This window comes from Acartia tonsa, chromosome 2, assembly GCF_053477335.1.
Source record: "Acartia tonsa isolate MP-2025a chromosome 2, ASM5347733v1, whole genome shotgun sequence".
Lineage (NCBI taxonomy): Eukaryota > Metazoa > Arthropoda > Copepoda > Calanoida > Acartiidae > Acartia > Acartia tonsa.
Window position 1 is genome coordinate 35,833,348 of NC_137261.1, and position 27,423 is coordinate 35,860,770.

General features: G+C 30.9%; 1 protein-coding gene across 1 annotated transcript; it reads right to left on the reverse strand.

The window, feature by feature from the left end:
• Positions 1 to 176: 176 nt before the first annotated feature.
• LOC145312524 (uncharacterized) lies at positions 177 to 21,364 on the reverse strand. Its single transcript, XM_080151779.1, has 30 exons — positions 21,257 to 21,364; positions 19,179 to 19,231; positions 17,491 to 17,576; positions 16,712 to 16,803; positions 16,148 to 16,180; positions 15,658 to 15,725; positions 15,380 to 15,420; positions 14,704 to 14,761; positions 14,013 to 14,106; positions 13,461 to 13,560; positions 13,076 to 13,150; positions 12,333 to 12,392; positions 11,894 to 11,966; positions 11,282 to 11,422; positions 10,881 to 10,989; positions 10,318 to 10,402; positions 9,662 to 9,762; positions 9,317 to 9,465; positions 8,678 to 8,787; positions 8,128 to 8,236; positions 7,472 to 7,599; positions 7,114 to 7,235; positions 6,124 to 6,169; positions 5,736 to 5,820; positions 5,297 to 5,344; positions 1,657 to 1,732; positions 1,436 to 1,498; positions 925 to 953; positions 593 to 688; positions 177 to 257 (listed from the first exon to the last, which is right to left on the reverse strand). Exons 1-30 carry the CDS (start codon positions 21,309 to 21,311, stop codon positions 177 to 179), a joined length of 2,466 nt encoding a protein of 821 aa, XP_080007905.1. The 5' UTR covers positions 21,312 to 21,364.
• Between the last annotated feature and the right edge of the window lie 6,059 nt (positions 21,365 to 27,423).

A 27,423-nucleotide genomic window follows, 5' to 3' on the forward strand; every position in this document is an offset into this window, starting at 1 on the left:
AGATTCCTTTCAACTGTAACGGTCAAGGTATCATTTATTTAATTTGTATTTTTGTATCAATTCAAAATGTTAAATAAGCAGTACTTCAGTCTGAATATATGAATAATATTTATCTGTTAGTTCGAATTGTTTTTTTAGGTTAAAAAAAACTACCAAGATCCACCCTCCTTAAGACGCTAATTGTAAATATATTTGAAATAATATTTTCCTAATAAAGCAGTAAGATTCACACTAATAACTGTCTCAAAGAAGAAATCCTAAAATAGAAAAATATAATCAATTATTTCATATTCTGGCTGAAAAATTCTTTATAGAAATTAAACAAAAATATTAAAAATTTCAAAGTTGCAATTTAAATAATTTCCAGTCGTAATGATTTTAATCTGGATGCTTTAAATTCAGTTGCTACGAATACCATTTTAAAATAGTAAGCTAAATTGCTTTTTTTTTGTTCAGTTGTAGACAGTTGTAGGACAGTCAGAAAATCGACAGACATAAGGACAGAGATTTTGATAAATAAAAGAGCAGATAAACATAAACATATAATGTAATCTTTTATAGAGTAAGAAGTATGTCAAAATTGATGAATTACCTTGAAAAAGTTTGTGGCATAGACAATAACAAGGACTAGAGTTGTTGGGAGGTAGGTTGTCATTATTTCATTCAACAATCTACGCTTCAGTGTTAACTAAACAAAAATAAACAAATCCAATAACAACTTGTAAAAAACATTGTAAAAGCTACTATGTTAGGCACGTGATAATCTAATGTAATCGCGTAAAACTTGGAACTTAAAAACAATGGTCGTGGAATTAAATAGTAAAAGGTCAAAATTAATGAACTATGTATTTTTGTATATGTAATGATTTACAAGGTATTTTTACTAACATAGAATTTTTTTGTGTAGCATGAAATAAAACATACCTTAACTTGAATTCCATCTTCTGGGTTTTCTGAAATTTTTTAGGTTATTATATTATTTTATACTATGGAGGGTTAGGGTAAGGGGTGGATGGGAGGGGGGGAGGCAACAACCACTTTTAAGTTTAGTTTTAGGAAGAACAAGTAAATTTTAGGGGTGGGGCCATTTTTCTCTTGTGAGGGTGATGGTGTCCTCCCCACCAAAAAGTAATAAAACTTCTTTTAACTAATGAGAAGTTTGGAGATGCTTCAGTACGCACTGACAGACAAGCGGACAGAGGACAGACACACACTCTTTTACTTTTAAGTAAAGATTTAAACAAGAAACATTACGTAGAAAAGTTTAGTCTAAATAAACCAACAAATTATATTTATGTAAACGAGTAGGCAAGTATCAATCATGCTAAAAAATCCAAGACTTTTTTAAAAAAATAATAATAATATTTTCATATTTTCAGACATTTTTCACGACTAATTGCAATTAGTATTAGAAAGATGAATAAAGTTTGATTACCTTTATCTATATAGATGAGTTCATATTTTGTCAGAATGTACTGGGTTAAAACTCTGTCGCCGACTAAAAAAAAAAAAAAATAGATTTTAAAGAAATGTTGTATTTTAAGGCCAATCTCGATTAATGTGTCAGGCAATACTTTTGGTCTATGCAGCCTCTCATGATAGTAAAAAATGATCTAAATCTTATCTAGAGTCTTAAAGTTTAAAGTTTATATTTACCGTATTCAATGAATTCAGGAATCATAGTGATACCAAATCTGTCCAAATTTCTAACTTCCAAATTAATGGTACATATCTAAAATATTTGTAATCAAATATTTGCTAATGTCAAAAGTAATACACTGTTCCAAGCCTTAACAGGCTATTCCACAGGGATGGGTACGTACACCCTTTAAGGCTATATTTCCTAACTCCTAAATTTGGGGTGTTACTAACCCCCCCCCCCCCCTAGAGTCTAATAGGCAAGTGTTTAATGGTTAATACCTCCCCCCCCCCCCACCGAATGAAATCAAATAATTTGATTTGTGACTAATAACTGCTTATTATAGAGTTTCAAAATTTGATCTTTTTTTAATAAATCAAATTACTGAGAAATAATAAATATTTAATGTTTTATTTGAAATACTTTGCAGCTAAACTATAATTATTTATCAACTGGCGGGACACCTGGAATATTCGCTTATTCAACCAGTGGACCATCCATAAACCCTTCTTCGTTATTATGATAATTCTTGTTGAAAAACATGAATATCCTAAACAGTACTTAACCTAACAAAAAATTACAAAGGAATTTACTCCTGGATGACCAACTTTTTTTTATAGCTCTGGCAGGGAGCTATTGCCCTCCACCCCTAGGCTCTCCATAAAAAAAAACATTTCAAATAAGACACGTTCTATAATATCAAGGGGTAGTTATAGTCTGTAGGGCTTTCTTATTACATTATTACACAATAAAAGTACTAAGAAAGAGAGGGAATGTCTGATTGAGCGAATAGGAGAATCGCATTGGTACATACATTTAATTTCATTGGTTGAAATTTTGTACACATCTTGTTACGAATGCATGTTTTTTTTTCATTTCATACATAGATAAAAGTCAGCTGTTAACAGTATATTTTCTTAGTAGAAAGCTTTGCGGAATCAGAATTAATTGCTTAAAAATTTCGTTTACAATTTGAAAGCTTCGAAACGAGGTGGATTCTTAAAAAAAGTTAGGCTGGCTACTCGCTGGTGAGGCAAAATTATTTTTGTGAAAAATCCTCCAAAATCGAATAAAAAAATTTACAAAAAATGAATAAAATCTTAAAAGAGTTATTAACATATGATTTTGTTTAATTTTTGTAGATTTTTAATGTGCTTTTGGATGATTTTTCACAAAAATAATTTTGCCTAACTATCGAGTAGCGAGTCTATCATTTTTTAAGAATCCACATAAGCTTGAGTCGAAAGTAAACAATACTTTTGTCTGCTAGAAATGTTCCTTCTTAGATTTGACGAAAAAAGGGTTCAGAATATGCTTCTATTCTTATATTTCTATTTATTACACATAAGATAATCATAAAAAAGATCACTATTTAATTCTACAATTTACTTAACCTAACTTAACCTAGTCTAGAATAAACTAACTATTACCTTTTGTTCTTAGCCTAACAAGTATGTATTGTCTTCAGGGCTTACTATGGCCCTACCTAATCTGAACTGGTATAGAAAACTACTAAAAAACTAAAACCACACGGCAGAACTTAAATGTGCCTTACTTAACCTATTTTGAACTTAAAATTAGTAGAAAAGGGGTAACAGCTATTTTAATACACTGACAAAAAAAGATTGTGTCAGTTTTATACACTTTTTTGTAAAGTAATCAGACAAACCTTCAAAATAAGTAGTCGGTTCAATTATAAAAAAAATTAATTTGACACTTACATTTGTAATGACAAACGTTTTATAAGTTCTGAGTTTTAAACAATAAGTTTCTTTTTAAAAACACCATAGTTGAAAGCTTGATGGTATGTTATTAAAAGGTATTATAGAAATGATATGAAACTGTTTTTAAATTGTAGCAAATCAATAAATCTTTTTAAAATGTAGTAAGCTTTTTTGTTTGCCCATTTAGATGCTAATGATATCAACCAATTAGGGTAACCTATTGTGGATAGAAATCAATTGGATAGAAAGAGCTAAAAAGAAAAAGGTAAACCTAACTCTATGTGTTTCTAATTATCCCGGATATCTATCACACAATGATAAGAATTCTTTAAGAAATTTAATAACAGATGCTTAATAAATAGTCCGAGAATAATTGCAAGAAGAAATGAAAATAATTCTACTTTTCTTTGTTGTACATTTTGGTAAATGAATTAACTTTTTTTGAAAATTGTAATATTCAAACGCTTAATTAAATGATTAATTATTTGTAAACCAAAATCAATCAAATTCCACACATTTCTAATAGAATACAATTGTTTTTTTGATTGAAAAGGTTTTATAATTATTATTTCTGTTTTCATTTTCTTTTCCTTTTTTTGTTGTCATTTTTTTTTTTTTGGGGGGGGGGGCGGGGGTTAATTTGTTTATATTATGTGTGAATAATAATATATATGATTTAGTTACATACTATCCCGAATATTTTAGTATAAAGTTAGCTTTCGGCAAAATTTACTGTTGAAAAATGTTGTCGCTCGTATTATTGGAAGTATCGCATATACCAAAAAATTAACGAAGGTGTTTGTCTGCCAGTATTTCCTTTGTAAGTTTGACTCATTATGGAGCCAGTTTGACAATCTAGGTCTACTATATATATTTTGTATGTGTTTAAATGTATGTTTGCCATGGTTGGTCATGCATGTTTTGTTAAAAGCGAAGCTTTTCTATAATTAGGGTCGGTCCGTCCGTACGTCCGTACGTCCGTAACGGATAGCTTTTTCCGTTAATTTAGGCATGTTAGAATTGTCCTATCGATTTCAAATTTTGCTTGGTGATTCCTTTAGTAGTTAGGTACGATTTAGAAAGCGTAGCAACTCTATAATCATTACCAAAATGTCCGTACTTCCATTTTAAACATGTTGATTTTTTTTTACTTTTTTAACAACAAATTTTTATGTGATCAAATCATCGGATTGATCTGATTTTTGGTATATTGATTCCTGGGACAACAAAGTATAATGTAATAAGCGAAGCAACTCTATAATCAAGCCCTAAAAATGTAAGTATGTCCATAAAAATTATCCTGTATCAAGCAGTTTTACAACAAATTTACTTACAATTTTGCTTTGACTCTTATAAATTTATATTATGATAATTAAGTTCTAACACTATACAAGTGTTAATGTCCGTTGGTCCTACCGTTTCAGTGCTTCGCTTTTATGGATGTTGTCATCCTTGTTTATGTACAATCGTTGATTTTGGCTTTTTTGGCTTTATTAGTTTTTATTTAAACGATTTAAGGGAATCAAATGACATTTAAGAGAAAGATATCTTATTATCTATTTCTAATTAATATGCAATAATCACGAAACCTTTAAATTTAGAATAAATAAATACAAAACTATTCATCAGAAGCGTCTACGGCCCTAGAGGCCTCTAACGGCACTTCAGTTAATGTGGTAGGGAAAGTCGAATCACTCGTTCAATTATAGATAAACATTTTTTTTGGAGGGGGGGGGGGTAGGGTTATTCTTGTCCATCGGCGGTCTTAAGCTCCCCAAAACAAAAAAATACCCCTCTCCCCCCCCAAAAAAAAAAATATGTAAAACAAAAGAACTATGGCATATCATGTGGTGCAACTTTCTTGTAAGGTATAGCACCTAAAGGCTATGGGCGACGCCTCTAGTATACTTATAAAGATATAATCAATATTAACCTGAGTATCAAATGGGTACATATGAAGCTGATACACACAACGGAAAGTCTAAATAAAACATTTTAAATCAAACATTAGTTTCCATCAAAGTGTCTAGTCGAGTCAGAGCCATCCTTATTTTTTTAAAACAAATTAAATAATGGAGAGTAGAGTATTTAGTTTGTTTATTACTTTAGGTCATGCTAGGTTAGATTATATTAAGTATTGGGTATCTCTGCAGAGCACTGCAATTTTAGGCCCCGCAGAGTTAGGGCCAACCAGCAGGGGTAAAAACTCCCTTATTTTTCTCTATTTCTTTTAAAAAGAAGGGGGAAGAATTTAAGAGCTGTGGGAAAAGCACCAATTCTTTGTATAATTGCTTTACAGAAACTTTAAGGTGGTTTGAAATGAAGAAATGAAATAAAATAATAAAAGGCTTAGATTACAAAACAATCTATACCTTTGTATATATCCTCTCAAACTTGAGAATACTCTCGGATCCTTTGTAGATGTTGATTTCTTCTACTTCAGAAATGTCACTCCGCCTTAAATCATTTTCTTTGTTAAAAGAGCTTTTTTGCTAATAAATTAAGGATTTTAATACTTTATCCTTTAATCTTTTGAATACTATATTAATTTTTGAGGATTAAAATAATAGAGACATTACCTTTTCCTAAAAGTGTAACAAAAATATATTCCCGGCCCAATCCTTTAAATTGTTCAAACGCTTTTCTAGAAGTGAGTGTTATATATAGAAAAGAATGTGTAAGTCTTGAGAAACCCTAACCTAAGAAATTTGGAAAAACTTTGGTCCATAATTGCATATAGATACATATATTAATACTTACTTGGGTGCTGTTTTTCTGAGTGCCACTAATTCAGATTTTTCATCTCCCTACATAACAAAGCTTACATAACTTTCTTGGGTAGATTTGCTTACAAAAAGCCAAATAGATACAAAAATAAAATTAATAGATAAAGGAGTTTTTTGCATCTAATTAAATTGATCAGTGGTGTCCATAGGATTTTGGCGATGAAAACTTTAAAGGGGCACAAAACAGAGGGGAATCTTACACATACCTCAAGCACGAATATGAAAGTGGCAATAATTGACATGATGGTGTAAAACTTTTCTATTTTTTTCAGAAATATCCAACAATATTTTTTTGTTTAAACTATTAATACTATACACTTAAATTATAATGATCGATTACATCGAGGAGGGGACAGAGATCTATAAAAAGATGCTGTGAGTATTGGTGCAAAAAATGGGGACAGGATTCCAGTGACGTCATATTTTTCTTTCCCGAAAAAGGGAAGGGGGGAAGAAAAAAAGAGATGGGAGAAAAGGGGGTTTTCCCCATCTCTTTTGAAGAGATTTTCTTCCCCCCTTCCCTTTTTCGGGAAAGAAAAATATGACGTCACTGGAATCATGTCCCCATTTTTTGCACCAATACTCACAGCATCCTATAAAAAGACTGATACTCAAACACAAACTCTCATTCGTTAGCTTATAAACTCTTAGTCTTGATTGGTTTATACAAATTAGCAGAGTCCAAACTCTTAAACTGATAATCCCTTATCCTATTTAACCCTGATTATTACATTTAATGGCTACAGTTTTAAAGGAAGTCTGCAAGAAAGACACTGCTGAAAGACTGCCACTGACAGATCCAATACCCCAAATTCAAAGTCTTCAGCTGCAATAACAAAAAAGTTGTAGGCATTTAGGGTTTGTGTCTATTTGTGGCAGATTTAGCGGTGCATATTTTGCCGGCTTCCTTTCATTTGCTATTTTAGGAAAATCAATATCTATTGCTTAAATTGAAGGTTTTGTTCCTGAGTGATATCATTGGACTCTGTGTTGCTGAAGACGAGGTTAGGTAACCAGATCGCGTCCTCTTCGTCCTTGCTCAATGCATTAGAAGATTCCTGCTCTTTCAGGTTCCAGAATTCAAGCCTAAAAAATCATAACCTTCCATGAACCGAAAATCTAACAAAATTGTGTCGCCCCAAAAATGACTGGGTAAACATGAATTTAGTAACTGTACTTCACTTATACCTAAAGTTTATAAACATGCTCTCTTATTTAACTGCTTAAAAACTTTAGATTTAATAAATTCGAAATTGGTTGGTTCAAACTAGCAGGGACAATTTTTTTGCAATAATTTTAATCTACAAAAAATTGTCCAATACCTGTAATCAAACCACTCCAGTATCATCTTAAACTTGGCAGTGTACTCGAGATCTACCTCAACAATCTGTAGGATGTCTATAACTATCACTGACACGTTTATAGGGGCTTTCATAATCTCATTTGACTCCCTAGTTTCATTTTTGTTCAATAATTGTTCCTAATCAATCCTAATATCCTATTATATAAAGTAGTAAGCTTTTTTTGTCTGTAGCTAAGAATCTCGCTAACCGCTGAACCGATTTGGTCCTCCTAACCAGAGAAGCTACTAATAGGTCTCGGGATGGTTTTAGACTTTTTTTTATATAAAAGTAGGTATGGTTTACGCTATTTTTCTGCCCTACCATATTCCTTAGATATAGAGCCCCCATATGCTAGGTGTGCTTCCGCTAGTAAGAATATAAAAAAAACTAGGGAGGGGGGGGGGGGGACATAGGGCAGAAATTTATACATGTTTTATGAAAATGTTCTCTCATTCAATGGCTTACAAATGTTGGATACTTTATCTTGCTAGGGCAGTACCAACTAGCAATGTCCAAACTTTTTCACTATTAATTTAGAATTACATCAGAGGTAGTTTAGTTTAAAATGATTTATGTAGGACATTAATTTATCGTTTATTGTCTTTTCCCTTAAGATTTCTAAAATATTAAACATTCCTATTGACTTGAAAAGGTGGAATTTTCTTGTTATAGTTTCCATTGATGACCATAGATTTACAATTCTGCTCATCTGATCCATCTTTACAATTTGGGAACTGATCACACCTGACATTCAAAAAAAAAATTCTTTCAAAGAAATGAATTAGAAACGAGTGAAAATGTATAAGTAACAATCAGAGAGGGAGGCACATTAAACTTTATAGTATACTGTTTTTTAAAGTTTCATAAACACGTACTCTCATCTGTGGCCCAAAGACATTTGGGACGTATTTAAAATATTGATTGTATTGTTTAAACTAGCAGTGTCCAAATTTTTCCACCACATTACATCTTCATTAGGAAGGCATTAGGAGTTAAATTGTTTGCCATTATTTGATGGTTTATATATTTTTTTTACATATTTTTTAGATTCCTAACACATAGCCATTGAGATCTACAGAGAAAGGGCTGGGAAGAAAAAAGAGAAGAAAACAAATATTAAGATCAATTAGCATAACATACCAGCAGGTACCAATTTTTTAACAACTTCTAAACTAAAATTCCTACCGTGTCTCAATATCAATACATTGGCCATCTTGACAAGTATAGAAACCGTCCCCACAGGCTGTAAACACTACATCCAAATTTTTGTTTGCTACATTCAGGAAACACTTATCCTAAATATCAAAAGGTTTTAAATATGAAGTTATTGATTAAAATTTTTGCCTATCAGCTAAATAAATAGGTATGTAATGTGGACTATAATAATTTACAGTCCAATGTTCCCCTGCCCTCGTCCCTGGAAAAAAAGTGATCAAAAAAAAGACAATTTAAATGACGAAAATTAAAAACCCATGTATAGAGGAATAGTATTTATTTAAATAGTGATGTGTCTTTGTATCACTAAACTTAAAGGAATTAAATCTTATTATTGTTTTAATATAAAAATTTTACAAGTGGTGTGATTTGTTAGGCACCTTTGCAAGGAAAATTGAATGAAAATGATTGAATAATAGGTTCATTTACTAAGGCTGGGACACAAGCTGTGGTTCCAGTGGTAGTAAAAAATTTATATTTCAATGTTTTTTTATATTTTATTCTTTACAAAAAGGAAAAATGAATAAAGTAAATCTATTGTAATAATTTACTAACACAGAAAAACATGCTAAAAGGGACATATTTTAACAATTAAACAAGAAAACTTACATTCATAGCAGAGAAGTCAGCCACGCCATAACCCATGAGCAAAGATTTTTCTGGTTTGTTTATGATAGCATATTCTCCTTTTTGTCGGTTATCTGTCCATTTCCACATACTGATGTTTGGATCAAACTTCAACAGTGACATCTTATCACCTAAAAATATTGAAATATTTTGACAAATTTTATTTTAAGAAATTCCAAGTTGATTTGGGTTAATAACACAATCATTGTATTGCCATTAAAAAGATAAACCGCCATTCATTATGACTTAGTTCCTTTCCAGAATTATTAAACAAAGTATCTATGCAGTCTGCAGGATATTTTTCGGCCTGGCTTCACAATCACTTACCTATAAGAACTGGTGAACCATCCTGATCAATTTCCAGAACATAGTTTCTGTCCAGTATAGAATCATCACAGAGGCCCCGAACTCGCAATGTAGGTGCAGGTCTAAATTTTAAATTAAAAAATTAAATTTGATTTTGTTTAAGAAACAATGTCTAGCCTCTGTGAGTCCTATACCTACTTAATACAATTTTTTAAGGACACTCCTAACCTTTACTTTACCTAACATAACATGAAATAAGCAACAAAAAATACATAGTTTCTTAAGAAGTTCGATTGTGTTCCAGATGCAATATGAGGGAAATCTTGAAATATTCCTTAACCAACAATGTACAATTTATGTACATATCTTTTAAATTGATCCAGAAACACACAGTGAATTACTTAGTAGCTGGACTATTGTTAATAGATATTTGTCGCATCTTTCTACAGATAGCAAAACTAAAAATTATAAGATTTATTCCATATATGATGGCCCCGAGGGATCCGATTGTCTGGGTCAACAAAACTGGTATTAATTTTATGTTTTAAATTTTATTATTTGTGGAAATTTCTATAATACGCAACGGTACATGATTTTTAGTATGACTTAGAACCGGTTATAATCCAGAGGATATAAACCGGTTTCGAAGCAATACTTAAAAATTATATTCTTCTTACCGATTGACTAAACAAGAAGCACACGACTCTAAAAAGTCACATTTTTCATCTTGAATTGTAGATCCCTTAATGGTAACCTTATTCTCTGAAAAAAAGGGATATAAGTCTAAGTTAAATGGTTTTATTTTCCCTTTCCCAATGCTATATTAATACCCTAATGAGGAGTCAGGAAAACCTAAAACCACGCTAAGACATTTATAAAGTTTCCCTGAAAAGTACAACAAAATCAAACAACATTTTTCGATACATTAAGATTCAGACGAAACCTTACTAATTTTGTATAAGTTGCAAGCATCAGTAAAATAGACAGGGTATTAATAATTTGGCATTTACCTCCAAACTCCTTTACTGTCTTTCACTTAAGTTAACCAAACCTTACTTCAAATTTGCATCAAAATATGAATCAATTGTGATGTGATGGAAAGCGTAATAATTTTAATAGGCGACTTGACCTTTAGATTCAAATAGAAAGTTAACTATTCATTCCTTCATAAATATCCTGATTCAGATAATTAAAACTTTTAGTCTACTGTAATGTATATATGTAGTTGTTAAGAGTTTACCTGCAGATAATTCTAAAGTTGCCAGAATATTAAGACAGGCAAACTCGCCACCCCAAGGTCTTCCATCTGCCCAGGGAAGATAGCTTAACTGCTTCTTATCCTTCGGTCTCTAATTAACAAATTAAAAATTATAAAAAGTATTATGCAATAAAGCTTAGAGACAATGGTAATTTTTACAGCCCCTAATCAGTTATCAAAAGTCCCCAAAGTTTTTATGCAAATAAATGCGAGAATGTTATAAAATTTCTGGAACCACTGGACCAGTATTATTTACATTCTCTGTATCAAAGTATGGATACATACAGGAAATTATTGTTCATTGTCTAATCCCTGGTCATTAGAGAATAATCGACCAACATATAAAAATGTATAATGTTTTTTTCTTCATAAAATAAACTTACATAGAATTTGCCAGCTTTTTGGTCACCTCCAACATAAGTTCTGAATTCATAGGTATTGTCTGACTGCTTTGCCACGCAACCCTCGGGTCTTCGCAAGTATTTGGGCAGGCTTATGTTTCTTAACATTTCTGTATACTCAGTCTACAAATTCAAGATTTTAGAAGTCAAAGTTACCGTTTAATTGGTTTCTCAATCATTTGATAAGATTCACTGAACATGAAGGAACGTATTGATCAATACCTAAGGACTATATTAGCAACCTCAACTGAAGACAAAAATTCCCCGCGCAATATCCATGTAATCTATATCCATTCTTGTTACATTGGAAATTACATGTATGTATGTACAATAATTTTATTATCATAGCTAGGTAATCACACATACAAATCCATTCAACTCAAATTGATTTCTAGCTGGTGAAATTAATTTTAAATACATTAAGGTTCCCATGAAAGTGAACCACTAATTCTAATCTACAGCAGGGGTAATTTTTTGAATCATCATTGAGGATGCACATCAATATATTGGCCATTGTCTAATCCCATACACTATTTTCCTAATTGTTCAATTACGCTAATGATCATCAATACTATCTATATGTATTACATATACCTCGGTAGTATAAGAAACAAGATCTGCATTAAATCTGGAGCAAAAGTGCTGAGCCTGTCCACGGTAGGTAATTCTAAAATTCAGGCATTACAATTAGACATTTAAATTTTCTATTTTGAGATTAATAACGTTTGACACGTGTTAAAAAATGATAATGATAATTTCATCTAATATTCAAGGATATAATCTGAGACTCATCCATGGAAGAAGAAAGGCTTTCAATCATAAATTCAACAATAGCTCTAAATGTCAAGTAAGATAATTTCAGTAGATATTTGAGAGCTAGGTTCGTCTAAACGATAACAGAATCTCAACATTAAAAAACAAGATTTTTAATATAGCAGTTAATTGCTCATTTTCATTTGAAGTACGGCTAATTTCTTATGCTGTGCTACTTATGAACTTGAATTGATCTTATTTACAATATATTTGTCATTACCTGTAGGGAAGATGAATATATGATTTATCCCTGTTTGAGCAGACTTCAAATTCAAAATTTCTGTACAAGTAGGCTAGATTTATCAATGGGTTCTTAAAAACTAAATCGTAGAATCGACTATAGGGTAGCCGCATCTCAAAATAAATAATTTTAACACTATTGAACCCCCAAAAAGTTTTTCCACTTGTTATAAATATATATCACATTCTTTATGCTTTTTTTCTCGAAACACAAGGTAACATTAATAATAATAAAATTAGCAAAATCTTTTTTGATCATATAAAGGCCATTGACATATATACATACTTGGCACCAGAAGTACCTGGTATCTGGATCGTCCTGATAACCTTAAATAAAATTTTGTATGAAAATTGATAAAAATATATCACATATTTTGTTATCTCAACTGTTTGCAAGTTTTCTACCGTTATCTCCATTTTTAACGGTAAAATCGGTCAATCTTCCTAAACGACCAACTTTGTTCTTTAGTGTCTTGACATCTCTTATAGATAGGTCATTTAATACCACCCCCTACCCCTACAATAGTGATTATTTGGACGCCTCCCATAAGGGTTAAATTAAACTACAAAAACATCATTAAAACTCATAGACTCTAAATTACTAGAAAAGTTTTAAAGTTTCAACAAAAACTAATATGTTTAAAATTGCATAAACATAACATAAAGATTCTAAATAAATAAATATGTAGAAAACAGATCCTTAATTAAATCTAGCAACTGTTCCTGTCATGTTCAGCGGTCAATCCTCTGCCAGCCTCTGTATACCAGTTACTAAGATCCCAGGAAGCAACTTCACCCCTGAAAAGAAATGATTACAAAGACCAAGTGGACTGAGTTTGTATATGGGTTTAGAATACTGTTTCTTAAAGTACATATTGATTATACATTTTAGTGAAAAAACTTGTTCAATACTTTTTCAGACTCGAGAAAAAATCACAAAATGCGAACCTGAAATATCCTATCATCAAATTAACATATCAATTTTTAGGAAAACTTCTCATTAGTTTATTCCCCTCAAAGTCCCTAGTCGAGCATATAAACCCCTTCTCCCGCCCTTATTTGTGGCAATTTGAGATAAAGCACGAAATTATGGCAAAATAAGTAAAACCTTTTTGTATTACAATCCACATATTCCTGAACCTCGGCCGGAGTTAGAACTCTGTTATAGATCTGTACATCAGTGTATTCTACAGGCGCTGACATTTTACCTAAAATAGAAGCCATATGAGAAATTTTGTCAATATGAATAATCGATATAATATATAAATAACTGACCAAGAAATTTTACCCTGTCAATTTATCCTTGTATTCACTCAATATGTCAATATATTCAATGTCTGAGAGATCTTTCGGTAAAGACATACAGACAAGCAAAAAGACATCATGTCTCTTAAAGAAGATACACATTTTAATATAACTGTTTTTACTTTTTTCTTTGCATATACGACAAGAGCCTAACTCAAGTATTACTCATTTGTCCACCGTTTTACTAGGTCGCCCCAGAATTTAGTCACACAGCTTAATAAATGTGCGCGGATAAGGGTTTAGTGGCAATCACTTCTTGATTTTTATACCTTCAGCCACCAAATTTAAATTCTGAAACTCACAGCCGCAGAATCAAATTTTAATTCTGCTGCTGATACCTGGTTGCGACATTTACCTAATCCTCCATCTCTCTTGACGCACCCAGCTGCCCCATAATCCACAGGTCCCTGCCATTTCGCGTACGTTTCAGGCAAATCAGAAAAAGTCTCCTATGATATTTTTTTTAAATGATAAAAAATCTAGTATAAAAACATAAAAGAATATCAAAGCAAAATACTATTAAAACAATTTAATAAGAAAACAGGAAATTTCTATCAAAGGGACTGATAAAATAAGTATTATATATCGTAAGAAAATAACATTTAACAACAAAAATCAAATCTCCCATGAAGCATTATCGACAAAAAAAATTCGTCAACTGTAATTAAAAGTAGCTGCTTAACCAGTGACGTGCACATCGATTTACCATAGGGGTATGATAACATTAGGGGATAAAAAAAGTGGAAGTCATGCATTCTCAATTAAGATATTCTTAGGAGGATGTTCGCACCTCTCTATAACCCCCTTCGGTCACCACTGCACTGGTATAAACCATATTTCACATGAGATATCGCTCAATTTAAAATTTGAATGTGATTAGGAAACGTTAAAAATTTAAAAGAGAAAATCACGTTTCCCCTTAGATGATGGTCAGACGGAAGCATAGTCATACGGACACGCCCTAGTTATAGAGTAGTTGCGTTACTCAAAATAAAAGAAGCTAAGCTTTATATTAGCAATATAGCTAAATGAAATAAAAAAAATACCCTATGAATTTGGACTGCATCAAAGTAAAGAGCTATTTCTCCTGTAGTGTAGTCTATCCTAAAAAATTAAGCTTGTTTTAAAACTGTCTAAAATTATTTAGAAAAAAATGCATGTTTTTCCGGTGAATTGTGCAACATTGGGTATGAGTATTATTTGTTTCAGCTACATTAGTAGGTATTACATTATTCTTTAGTTTAGTATATAATTGGCGGCTATATGTTTTTTATGGAAATGAAACTTTTAAATCAAATTTGATTTTTTTAAAAAGATTCAATCAGTATATATTTGATTAGCTATTGACAGTGAAATTGGTTGATGGCTGATTGAACATCAATAATAAATATCCATTAATTCTGTCTATACTATTATTGTAATGATAATGGCCAAATTTAAATTGTTTTTATGTTCAAATATGCGTCATAAACGAAAGAAATAATTAGGGTATAGGTTAGGCAATTTAAGTTAAATGTCAGCAATGGAATTTTCTTTTATTAGTACATTTTGAACGTTAGATGGGGAGGGGTAACCAATATTTTCAAATGGGCAATTTTTTTCTTCATACGCTTATTAATCTTTTTGGGGTTGTGATCTTTTTAAACTTGTCCCAACCATTGTCATTTATGAGGGTATCATATGAGTAGACCCGCTTCTATTTTCTAGTTTGATAAAACTTACGTTAAACATTGATGTTTCCATCTTAGTTGTGGGAAAGGATCCTTAAACAAAAATTTATGTTTAACCTGTTTAAAAATATAAATAAAAAAGAATTTTTTAATAATCTGGATTCTTTGGAAAAAATAAAAATCCTTTTCCAGCATTCATCAATATTACGAAAATATGATAAATAACTATTACTAGATTTGAAATTTCTGTGTTTAAAAACTTTCTTTTCTCGACGAATGTACTCAATTACAAGAAGTTGTTCTAGCAAATACAAATTAAAATATATGTACCTTATGTGTAGAAAGGGCATACCAGATAATTGTTGGAGTGTCAGGTACTTGGAAACCAATCCATGGACCTACACAAACAAGCTAAAATTAACTCTAAAACATCGTGCCATTGGCGAGTTCTTAATCGATTTGGGAGGGGGGGGGGGGGGGGGTTGTCAACCGTATTTAGGCAACATTTTTGTTGAAATAGAAGGCTACAATTTTTGTGAAGTTTCCTTTGTTCAAATGGAAGTTTCGACCATACAAAGGTTAACCCGATTTTTTGCTTCCTTGTCCCTTTTATTTAATAACCTTTATCTGTAGTTCCTGTAAATACCTGTAAAATGACCAACCAATGAAAGGGAAAAAACGAGAAGTATAAACATTTCCGCTCCCCATAGAGTCAAATCTTAATTTGCTTTTGAATGAAGTGTTGACAATACTAGTAAAAGATTCTCTTAATAATCCATGACTTCAAACTATGATGCATTAAATCATAATTATCACTTACCAGATAGATAGGTACCATACAAGAAACCCTCCCCTAGAATAAGAAAAAATATTTATGTATTACACATTTTATATTAGTACGATTTATTGAGCAAAACATTTATGTTATCGTCCATAATTACAAACACAAATAATCCTAATTTGTTTGTTAGTAAATTAGCATTTGAGTGGATATAATATTAATTGGTAAGCAGAATCTTCACATTATAATAATTTATCTATACTTAATAACATCCCTCTAAGATTAATTAAGAAACAGAATAAATGTCCATTAGAATATGCACAACATCTATCTCTACTAGCTGCTGAGAAAAACACATTTCATTTAAAGAATTTAATGTACTCCAAAGCATTACTGATCGACAGAAGGGCAAGATAGTTGTATACTAGATGCTCATTGAATTAAATATTTTAAACAGCGGCCGAGTAATTGACATCCCTTTATTAGATGTTCATACAAAGTCAGAACTTCAAGATTTTTTTATCCATTTTATAATACATAAAGAAAACATTTTTCATTATTCTTTATAAACATAGACTAAAAACAAAGATCTAAAAAACTTACACATTCGTTGTGGTTCTTCTGTTTTTATCTTTCCAAACTGAATGATGTCCATGTAGGGAAAAGAACCACCAACCCAGGTTCGGCCATTTGCTCTGCATTATTTTTTTAAATTATGAAAATACTCCCAAAATTGATTACATTAATGTTTTAGATAAAATACTATGTAAAATACTAAAATTTTTTTTTTTATAAAATGAAGCATAGAATGATATTCTTTGTTTCAAAATATATATTTATCCTACTATACTATAGACCAGAGAGGCGCGTATAGATATTTGCCAGGATATGCAAGACATATGGAGAAGGGGAAGTGATGAAAAATGAAGAGGGTTTATTGACATCTCCTTATACCTCCATTAACATTACACTGTTATAGATGAGAAAATAAATAATTTGGGGACAAAACATATATTTTTACCCCTGCATAATAAAAATCAAGGATTACAACATCCATACAGGAAGCAAAGCACAAAATCATGGATGAAATAAAGTAACTTTCACTTATGTTTTCTATAAGTATTTTTGTACTACGACTGACCGACTGACAGACCAACGGTTGAAGTAAATTTTACACTTGGATGCTGATTTGTATAGGGAAAATAAAAACAAATTAAGCTGTCTACATTGAAGAGCAATCAAAATAATCATATTTCTCCCATAGAACTACGTACTGATTAACAATTAGGCGAACAGCCAAACAGAAATTTAGAGTAGCTTCGCTAATAAAAAGAAAAAATGGATTTCAAATTTGTAATAGTTTAAGTTTTGAAATAATTTACCTGTAACAGAAAGAAAACTTGGGAAACCATTGTAGATTTAGATCTGTTCTCAAACATTCTTGCGGACAATCAGGTAAACAGCTCAACTAAAAAGGACCATTCTTTCAATAAACACAATGTCAATCAAAATGTTGGGTTTACTTAACGATGGTATTGCTTAACGAATTTTTCCAACAAATGTAAATTCAAATGCTTTCATCACTGTCATTGAACATAAAATAACCTTAGTTATTGAAATATATATATGGCCTGTACAAAGATGTTAGTTTGATATAGTAGTCTTGGGTTGAGATGGATCAATAGCTTTTAAAACTAAAATGATCAGAAAAACAAATAAATCAACAAAACAAATCATTAATCAAGTTAACTTTAAAAGTATGCAATTAAAAATACATTTTTGGCCATAGGCTGCACTTATCGGATTGATTACAATTTTTACTTGAAATTATAATTTCTAAAATCATAATAATTATTTCGAAGTTTTAGGTTTAATGCAGTTAATTAAACAAAAAGTGTAATTATTTATAATTTGTTAAAATAAGATTAATTTTGATGATTTGTCAACACGTCTAGAAATAATTAAGGTCTGTCATTTTTTGTAGATAATTTCCAATATTAAAAATGATATTCTGGACAGCTTGCATTCTATAAGAAACTAAATTAAAAGTCACAAGCATTGCATATTGCTCACAAAATTGCAAGAATCCTTGTTTTTATTTTAAAATTCTGTAATTGGAACTTAAATTTTTCATATCTTCGCTTTAGCATTTTGATGCTCTGTTTGTTAGAGGGGAGGGGAGGGGATGAGTATTAGATATAACTGCCAGAATTCTAATGATAAGGTACTGCGGTATTCTAACCTTGCGGGGAAAACCTATACCTTATAATAACCTAACCTAACCTGTACTACAGTAAATAACAAAACACATGAAAAACTAAAGACATCTTATTTTCAATTTATTTCAAATTAATGGGGAAGAGCGTTTCTGTGCTCGACAAGGCACATTTAGGGAAACCATTCTAATGATGTAAATAAATTTTGTAGTTTTTTTAGTGTTATAACTTTGACCTATGAAGAAACTTATTGACATTAATAATTTACTTAATGTCATACTAACGAGCTTAAAAACTTTACAAGCCATTTACATTAATATATTATATACTAAAGCTTAACAACCTATATTTTATAGAACGTATATAGACATAAAAAATGATAAATGTTGACTTTTTTGCCGGCTTTCAGTTATTTTTAAGCGAATCTACACTAAGATTAATTTCTGTCCGTTCATTTATAACACTGTTTAATAAGCTGCAGAATTTTTTAGTAGATTGACTTGGCCATTGTATTTTTCTCTATAATTCATTTCTTACATCTGTCTGTTAATATTGCATAACTAACACAGGATATTTGTTTACATACATAAATAAAAATTATTGATAATTCCAGTCTGCTTTAAAACCGATTAATATCCGCTAGATTAGAACCGGTTCTTAGCCATACTGAAAAATCATGTATCATATTATATTAGAGACAATATTCTACGAATAATAAAATAATTCAAATCTTAATTAGATACTAGTTTTGTAACCCCGGGTTTTGGCCCCTTGGAACTAACAAAACTGGAATCAATTTTTATTTTAATATCCACAGTAAGCTGTCTATAATACGATAAGAGAATAACTATTACCTCATCTAATGGTTGTTTCTCATTAAGGAACACAGTTCGGATGGAAAAAGCTCCTAAAAATCAAATCAAATTTAGTTGTAAAGCTAAACGTTCATTTGTAAGAAACTATATGTGAAAAAAAATCTTTTTTTATTTATGATATTTTTTCATCATTTTTGACTAAATCTTTATTGCCTTTCAACAGATTATTTTTATAAAAATATAGAAAAATCGTAAAGTAGAGATCATTTATCAACAGTATAAAATAAAGTTAATATTTATTTACACTTATAAACTGTGTATTAAAAATGAATCATTAGCTTACTACATTTTCAAGTTAGTATTTTAATGACTAGAAATAAAAAAATAAAGTTAATACAATAACAGTTTAAGGTAAACAAAATAGAAAACTTTTTTTAAGCAAAAAAAGGCAAGGGGGTGAATTATAAAATAGACAAACACCAATATTTAAAATAAATCTTTGCATAAAAACACCAGGATATCTATATGTGTCTGTAGTTTTCCTTATTTTTCTTTTTAAAACTAAAGTATAAAGTGAAGGATAATCCTGCCCCTTCCCTTCCTTAAAGCGCTTATATAGATGTCTCTTAAGGTGTAGTCGCTTGTAGTTTATGAAAAGTCACATTTATTTTCATAAATGAATAGATTTTTTGAACGCTTTGTTTATGTCTAACTGATGAATAGTGTAGCCCCTAAAAAGTATCTTTTAGGGTTTGTATTCCATATTTTTATTGTTTAATTATTAAGACGCGTATGTTCTTGTTTTCTATACATTTTCACACCATAATATATCAAAATGTTAATAATTATCAAACCCCCCAAAAAATAATTTATAAATTGGTCACACTGTATCTTTGTGTGCTTGTAGTTAATAATTTTTCTTTTAAACTAATGATGAAAGGATAATTATAGACTATATCATATATACTTGATGAATAATTACAATATTTATGTAAACTAATAAGGAAAATCGACTGGTGTACTTTCAATTTAATAGGAAAAAATTATTTTCTTTTTTGGAAAAAGTCAGAAATATTTACATATCTATCGAAGAAATGGCAACTTAATCTATAAACACAATAGAAAAGATGAAAAAGACATTAAACTATACACAGATTTAAAAAAGGAGTAGTTTTTTTTCGATAAATGTTTTTGGAAAGATGTAAAAAAAATTTGGATCTACTGCAGTTCACGGTAAAATATTGCTGGTAACGCAATTTTCCAAAAATCTATGAATTTTAAAGGCTGCTAGCTGCCAAACGGCTAAACGTACAGATCATGCCCGCACACTGTTTTAAGCGGCATAAGAAGGCCTACAAATAATCTGGAATAGCCATAAATCAATAATGCATAATTATCTCGCAGTGCAGAGAAATGCGCAAAAAAAGACCTATTTTACGCATTTTTTCTTCAGTGAAGCTTTCCCTGTGCATCATTAGATCTTGGCTATTCCAGATTATTTGTAGGCCTTCTTATGCCGCTTAAAATGGTGTGCGGGTATGATCTGTATGTTCAGCTGTTTGACAGCTAGCAGCCTTTAAAATTCATAGATTTTTGGAAAATTGCGTTACCAGCAATATTTTACCATGAACTGCAGTAGATCCAAAAATTTACTATTATATTACATTTTGTGAAATAGCTGTGTAATTTTTTAAGTAATCCTTCAATGAATCTTGGGGGCAAAGATATGATAAATTGAAATACACCCTAAAATCTGATGAACAAATTGCTTTTCTCCAAATAAAAATTATTAAGCCAACGCATTTAAGAACATGTTTATAAAACTTAGGGAGACTATTTCAATTTACAGTAATCTGTCCCTACACTATTTTTATCATTACATTTCAAGAAAATGTAAAATAGAAAAAAAAGTTTTGGGTTGAAGTAAAGTATTAAAATATTGAAATAATTTTTTTTTTATATATTTAGGAAAAAAATCGATGTAAATTCCTGGTGTATTAAACATAAAACTTTCAAAAAGTATATAAAACTAGGATAATAAACTATACATTTTATTGTAAACTTTCATATTTTGCAATAGAGGTTTTTATATATGCAATAAAAATTTCTAATCTTACCTTGTAAAATGAGAAGGTTTAAAGCTAATACTAGCTTTAGGATCGAATTCGACATAGTTAGAGCTTCCAAGTGCTGATATCATCTATGTCATTGTGTTTTCTGTAATCAATACGTTCATTATAAGTAAGAATCATGTAATTTTTATTTATTTCAAGTTCACAATCTGTGTGTTTTAACTTAGATTCATAAATTTTTTTATACATTTTCTTCAAGCACATAGTTTTAAAGACAACTTTATGGGGATAGTAAAACGATAAATTATAGATTTATTCAGGTATGGATGACATTTGGTTCTAATCCAGCTTATGATATCGTTTTCGGCTTAGAATGCAAAAAAATCCTTTGAATTTTTATCAATTTAAATTCTATATTTCATTAATGTGGAAAATAAACATCAATTTTGTGTATAATAATAATGGTATAATGACAGTTAAAGAGAAACTAAAAATATTTAGTCAAAGTCAGTGTTGACACATTAAATATTAATCTTTAAATGAAACATATAAACTTTTTAAAATACACATCATTCACTCATACCCGGTGTAATTACTCATATTTATGAACTGTATTTGTTTGGATATTTCTTCAAACCAGCAGAAAATTTACTTAGCGTAGTTATACATGTCAACTGACTTTCTGAGGTTAAAAAAGGGTTTTAGTAAGCTAATTAACAATGCCACTTTGAATGTGATTTTGTTTTTCTGAGGCCCCTTTAAAAATACATCTGAATTTTGAATAGATCCTTTGGCTGCATGGATTGAGGGACCCCAAAAAAATATTAAGAGAAAAGTAGTATATTTGTGCCATTTGAAAATTTGCCTTCTTTCACACCCCCGTGAAAACAATAATCTAGTTATTTGAATTCTAGCTGTGCTCCTAATCAAATAATTATGAATTATTATTTAACCTAACGTAGCCTAGCCTAATGTAACAATTAACACCGAAAGATACCCTCCTCCCTTTTTTAAAATTATTTTGTTTCTGAAGATTAAGAGTTAAAATATTTCCTGGCGATTTCTATGGAAGGACTTGACTTAAGCATTTCTTAAAATGGCTAACACTAGAATTCTACAAAAAAATCTTTCCCAGTCCATCTATTTGCGAGATAATTTAGGCCAACTAATGATTTTAAACACAGTATTATACTATTTGCAAAATTTATAAAATATCGTCTTTATTTGCTCTAGATTTAAAATCACTTCCACATAACATATTTCAATTGCTTTTTTCTTTAGTTTGGATGTCTAGGAAAATCATTTAAATGGTGCCTTCACTTAAAGTAAATATCGAGCACTGCTGAACTCCCCCCTTCTTTTCTTAATAGTAAGTAAAAGTTCAGTTAGTAATCGCTGGGCACCCTACCTATATAGCTAACAATTTCATAAAAAGTTGGACATAAAAACTGCTAACGGAAAGTTTTTTTTATAAAAAGCCAATAAAAAAGAGATAAACAAATTTTCTGCAAGTTGTGTGCGTTTTTTTCATTTAGAATATTTCCATCTTTGGAATATGATGCTGTAGTAAATTTTCTTCTAATGTAAACCCTTTTTAAATACTTTACAATTCACGTTGTCTGTCCTTTATTCCCTAGAGCTATGAGAAAATGTGATTTTCCGGAATGCTATTCAAGACACACAGCTGATTTTTTTTCATAAAGATTCCTTTTAACAATGAGCATACAATATATACATTTCTTTGTCCGTCAGTTTGAAAGTTATGCTACACAAATATAAATATAAGAACTTAAAACACATTAAAACAAGGATGACAACATCCATAAAAGCGAAGCTCTGAAACGATAGGACACACGGACATCAACACTTGTATAGTGTCAGAACTGAATAATCAGAATATAAATGAATAAGAGTCAAAGCAAAATTGTGAGTAAATTTGTTGAAAAACTTCTTGATACAGGATAATGTTTATGGACATACTTACATTTTTTAGGACTTGATTATAGAGTTGCTTTGCTTATAATATTGTACTTTGTTGTCCCATGAATCAGTATACCAAAAATCAGAACATTCGGATAATTAGATCACATAAAAAATTTTTATTAAAAAAGCTATCTGTCTCAGACGGACGGACGTACGGACGGATGGACGGACGGACGGACGTACGGACCGACCCTAATTATAGAAAAGCTTCGCTTTTAAAAACAATTGAAAGGTCTCCTAATTTTACTCATGATGTATTACCATTTTAAATCCGTATTTCAATTCATGAATCTTTAATGCTCCGCTGCTTAATAATGTTGTCATCCCTGTTTCTTGCTAGGTGGCGGTAGACAGAAAAATGAATATTAGAGAATGTAAATGCAGATATAACATGTCAATATAGTCAAGAGAGTACGGTTTTATCCATACGCTCCCATTAGGTCTTATGTCTTTAGGCTTTTCGTCCATTCGGTCTTATGTCGTTGGGTCGTTTGTCCCTCCGCCGTTTTAATAAAATTGTACGATGCTTGCCTAATTTCATCATCAATTATTTTCCACACAGTATCCTTTCCATATTATTCATTTGGTTCTTGTTAAAATTAGTGAAAAAAAGTAAAGAGTAAGCTTTTGACATAAAATCCTGTATCTAAAATTAAGTGAAACCATTATTGTTCCTTGATAAAAGAGTATTGTTACCATTGTTTGAATTTGTGTATAGTTCATTTTTTATCTTTCAGAATACAATTCTTACGAAATTTTTAAAAATAATAATTTTTATGGTTTCACATAGCATATCTATAATATAAAGTAGATGATGTCTGTCCCTCTGTCTGTCTGAAGTTTAAGATCTCGGTAACCGCTGAACAAATTTGACTCTAGTTTTCAGGGAGTATACCTACTGGTCCTGTTGTGGTCTTAAGCTATTTTTTTAGGGTGGGACACCCCCAACTCTCCAAAAAAGAACCCCTCTCCACTTTTTTTGGTAAAAGAAATGAGTTCACAATTTTTTTTTTGTAAACAGATGTGTTCACAAAAAAATTCTTTAAAAGGTGACTTAATTTCCCACAGAGAAGCTTTAAGATTAATTCTATATAGAAGTGGGACTTTCTATTACCTCTTAGAGTATAGCCCCTAAAGGATAGAGGCTAAGCCTCTAGTTTTTGTAAATAGTAGCATAGATAGTTTAAATATCAATAACTTTGATTTCTTTTTTATTCGCAACTTTGACAATCTTTGTAAAAATGTATTCCTTTTTTCTATTCCAATATTTTTACTGTTTTTTTGCTATGCTTTTAATCTGTTTTTGTTATTATCAATAAGCCTTCTGAAGCAAAGTATCATTCATTTTATTTGTCCGTGTGTCTGCGAAACCTGACGAAGCCCAATCTGTCCCACTTTTGAGCAAGACGATTCCTATATGACGTCATATAAAGGGGAAAAAAGGGAAGGGGGGGGGGGAAGAAAATCTCTTCAAAAGAGATGAGAGAAAAGGGAATAGTCTTGCTCAAAAGTGGGACAGATTGGGCTTCGTCCGAATCCTTCATTCCGACCATCTTCTCTTTATTTATAACTACTAAAGAGTTGCTCTATATTTGCCTATACACATTTGTGAATCCCTGATATTTTGTTACGCCGCTTATGGATGGTATAGTTTAACAAATGATTAAAAAATTCTTATAAAACTTAATCATAAATTCTAAAGTAAACCTTTTTATGTCCCACTCAAATAACGTTGTTTCACTGAAATGATAAAAAGGATTTCATGATAATTGTTAATTATAATAATACAAAAGATCAATTCTGGTCAACTATTTGGTTGAAAATATTGGTAAAGAATGGAGATTTAGAAGCCGCCAACGCTGTGTCTTCTATTTATAATTGCATACTAACCCACGGCAGCTGGCCACTATATTTTCATTGCAGTGAAAATGACAACTGAATGCCAATCAGCCAATCTAAATATTTTTTTCATGTTTAACTGAAAACTAAGCAGCCGACCTTTTTCAAAAACAAATATTGCGGTTGTTGAGCCTTGATAATTTCTCTGTTTCTATCAAAATCCAAACTTTAATATCCCATTAAAAGTTGTTTTAAAACGAAAGTTATGATATAACTCAAAGGATTCTCAAATTTATAAATTTATATCACCCCCAATATCGATAAACAAAAAAATCCTTGTGTAGATTAAAACCATTCTTTGAAAAGTTTAAACACTATTAAGGTTTAATAAAATTAAATAAGTTTTTTGAGCCAACTAAAACACCCGCAAAAAAATATCTTGTGTTGGTCTATCCTTGCGGCCATAGGAATTGCGTAAATCCAGACACAATATCCAGATTACTAAATAATATTCCCTATCTGTTGGCTTTCAAGCTATTTAAAACATTATCTGAATAGATTTTTAAAAATGTCATATCATCATGAACCAATAACTAGCATTGTTGGCGCGTCTCTGTTTCGGCTCAGGCTCTAGGAAAAAAACTTGAAAGTTCACTCCTGCTTCAGATCCGGTCCCACGTCGATAAAAAATGTGGAGTCGCCCTTAGTTTTGGACAGTTCTGCTACGGGTCTAGGATAGGGACTTAGCCACACCTGTATCTTCACTGCACCGGCTCTTAATCACTACCATAAACTAGGTCATATAGGCTTCCTCATATATGACATGCTATAAGAGATAGATTGGCGAAATAGGACTTTAAAAAATAAAGTATCACAGAAGTAGAATTTTTATACATTTGAAAAAAATATTATAATTTCGTAAAACCATTTTTCTGAACAATATGTTTTAATTTATTGCATTCCTATCTTTTTCTGCTAAATTAAACTCACAAATAAAGAAACTTAGTTTCTTTTAAATGTTTCAAAGAAAATAACTGAAAAACGCAAAGTGTACAAAAAAACAATAAAGTACATTTATACATTTGATTCAGATATTTTTTGATAATTTTTTCAAGGATGACTATAAATCTAAATTAAAAATTATTTGATTAATCCAGGGAGTAAGGGAGGGGAAATTGGCAGTTAATTCAATTTAAGAGTTTTCAAAGAAAGGCCATAAAATTACCACTTTCAAGTACATTTATACATTTGATTCAGATATTTTTTGATAATTTTTTCAAGGATGACTATAAATCTAAATTAAAAATTATTTGATTAATCCAGGGAGTAAGGGAGGGGAAATTGGCAGTTAATTCAATTTAAGAGTTTTCAAAGAAAGGCCATAAAATTACCACTAATCTATAAAATTTGGAGGAAATTGTCAAGGGTTTGTTCATTAAATTTAGAAAATTATAAACTAAGAAAAAAGTCATGCAAAGAGAAATCACATCTTGTTTTTGATGAAATATATTGAGGTTTTATAATGCGATTTTTATATTACAAGATTAATGGACCCAGCCAACTGCTGGCTGGCTGGGCAAAAATATGAACCAATACGCCAGCCTGCCCCTTTTTATCCATTTTATTTCCCTTGCCCTATGCCCCCACCTCCCTTCTCCCTTTTCCTATCGTGTGCTTAAAAAAAGGGAGATGGGAGTGAAATAGAGTATGGAATGGGGGCCGTGTATTCTCAACTCTCTGTCTGCTAGATTCAAAACTAACACAACGAGTAGCGGCATTTTATTCGCTAGTACCCAAACTCAGTCAGAAACTGCTAAATTCTTGCACATTCCCTTTAAGCCAGTACCCAAAGTCTGAGACTACTAAAAATTGAATATTCGATCCATTTTTCCCTTCCCTTACTCCCTGTGATTAATCCCTATTTTGTGACCGCGTTGTCGTTGCCGGGAAAACAAGAATAAATTATATAATTTGCTTTGCTATCCGATGAAAACTGTCTATAAATCAGTGCAATAAATATGTAGTATTTCTTCTATTTATATAAATAAATTATTGTAAAATACAAAAATATATATTTATCACGGTTGGTCCATTCATAGACGTCCAAGGGGGGGGGGGCGATTACCCTCCCCCCCCCATTTAAAATTTACCCCTACCCTGGGGGTGCCGTAGGCACCCCCAACCATTTAGGAAGGGGTATTTACCCCCCCCCCCTCAAACAGTTTTGGGGGGGGTAAATACCCCCCCCCCAAAAAAAATAGAAAATCTCTAACAAAAAAATTTTTTGCGCGCTTTGCGCGCATTTTTAAGACTAAATTTTGGATAAAATTTAAATTACCCCCCCAAAAAATTTTATTGGGGGTAAATTTTGGGGGGGTTAAACAAATTGT

Bases quoted from the DNA above. Each gene is read 5' to 3' on its own strand.
- LOC145312524 (XM_080151779.1), bottom strand. From the start codon at position 21,311: ATGTCGAATTCGATCCTAAAGCTAGTATTAGCTTTAAACCTTCTCATT. The intron at 8,237-8,677 runs GTAGGAATTTTA...TTTGAATGTCAG, and splicing joins TGTATTGATATTGAGACACG to GTGTGATCAGTTCCCAAATT. The intron at 5,345-5,735 runs GTATAGATTGTT...TGTTTTATTTAG, and splicing joins TTGAGAGGATATATACAAAG to ACTTTCCGTTGTGTGTATCA.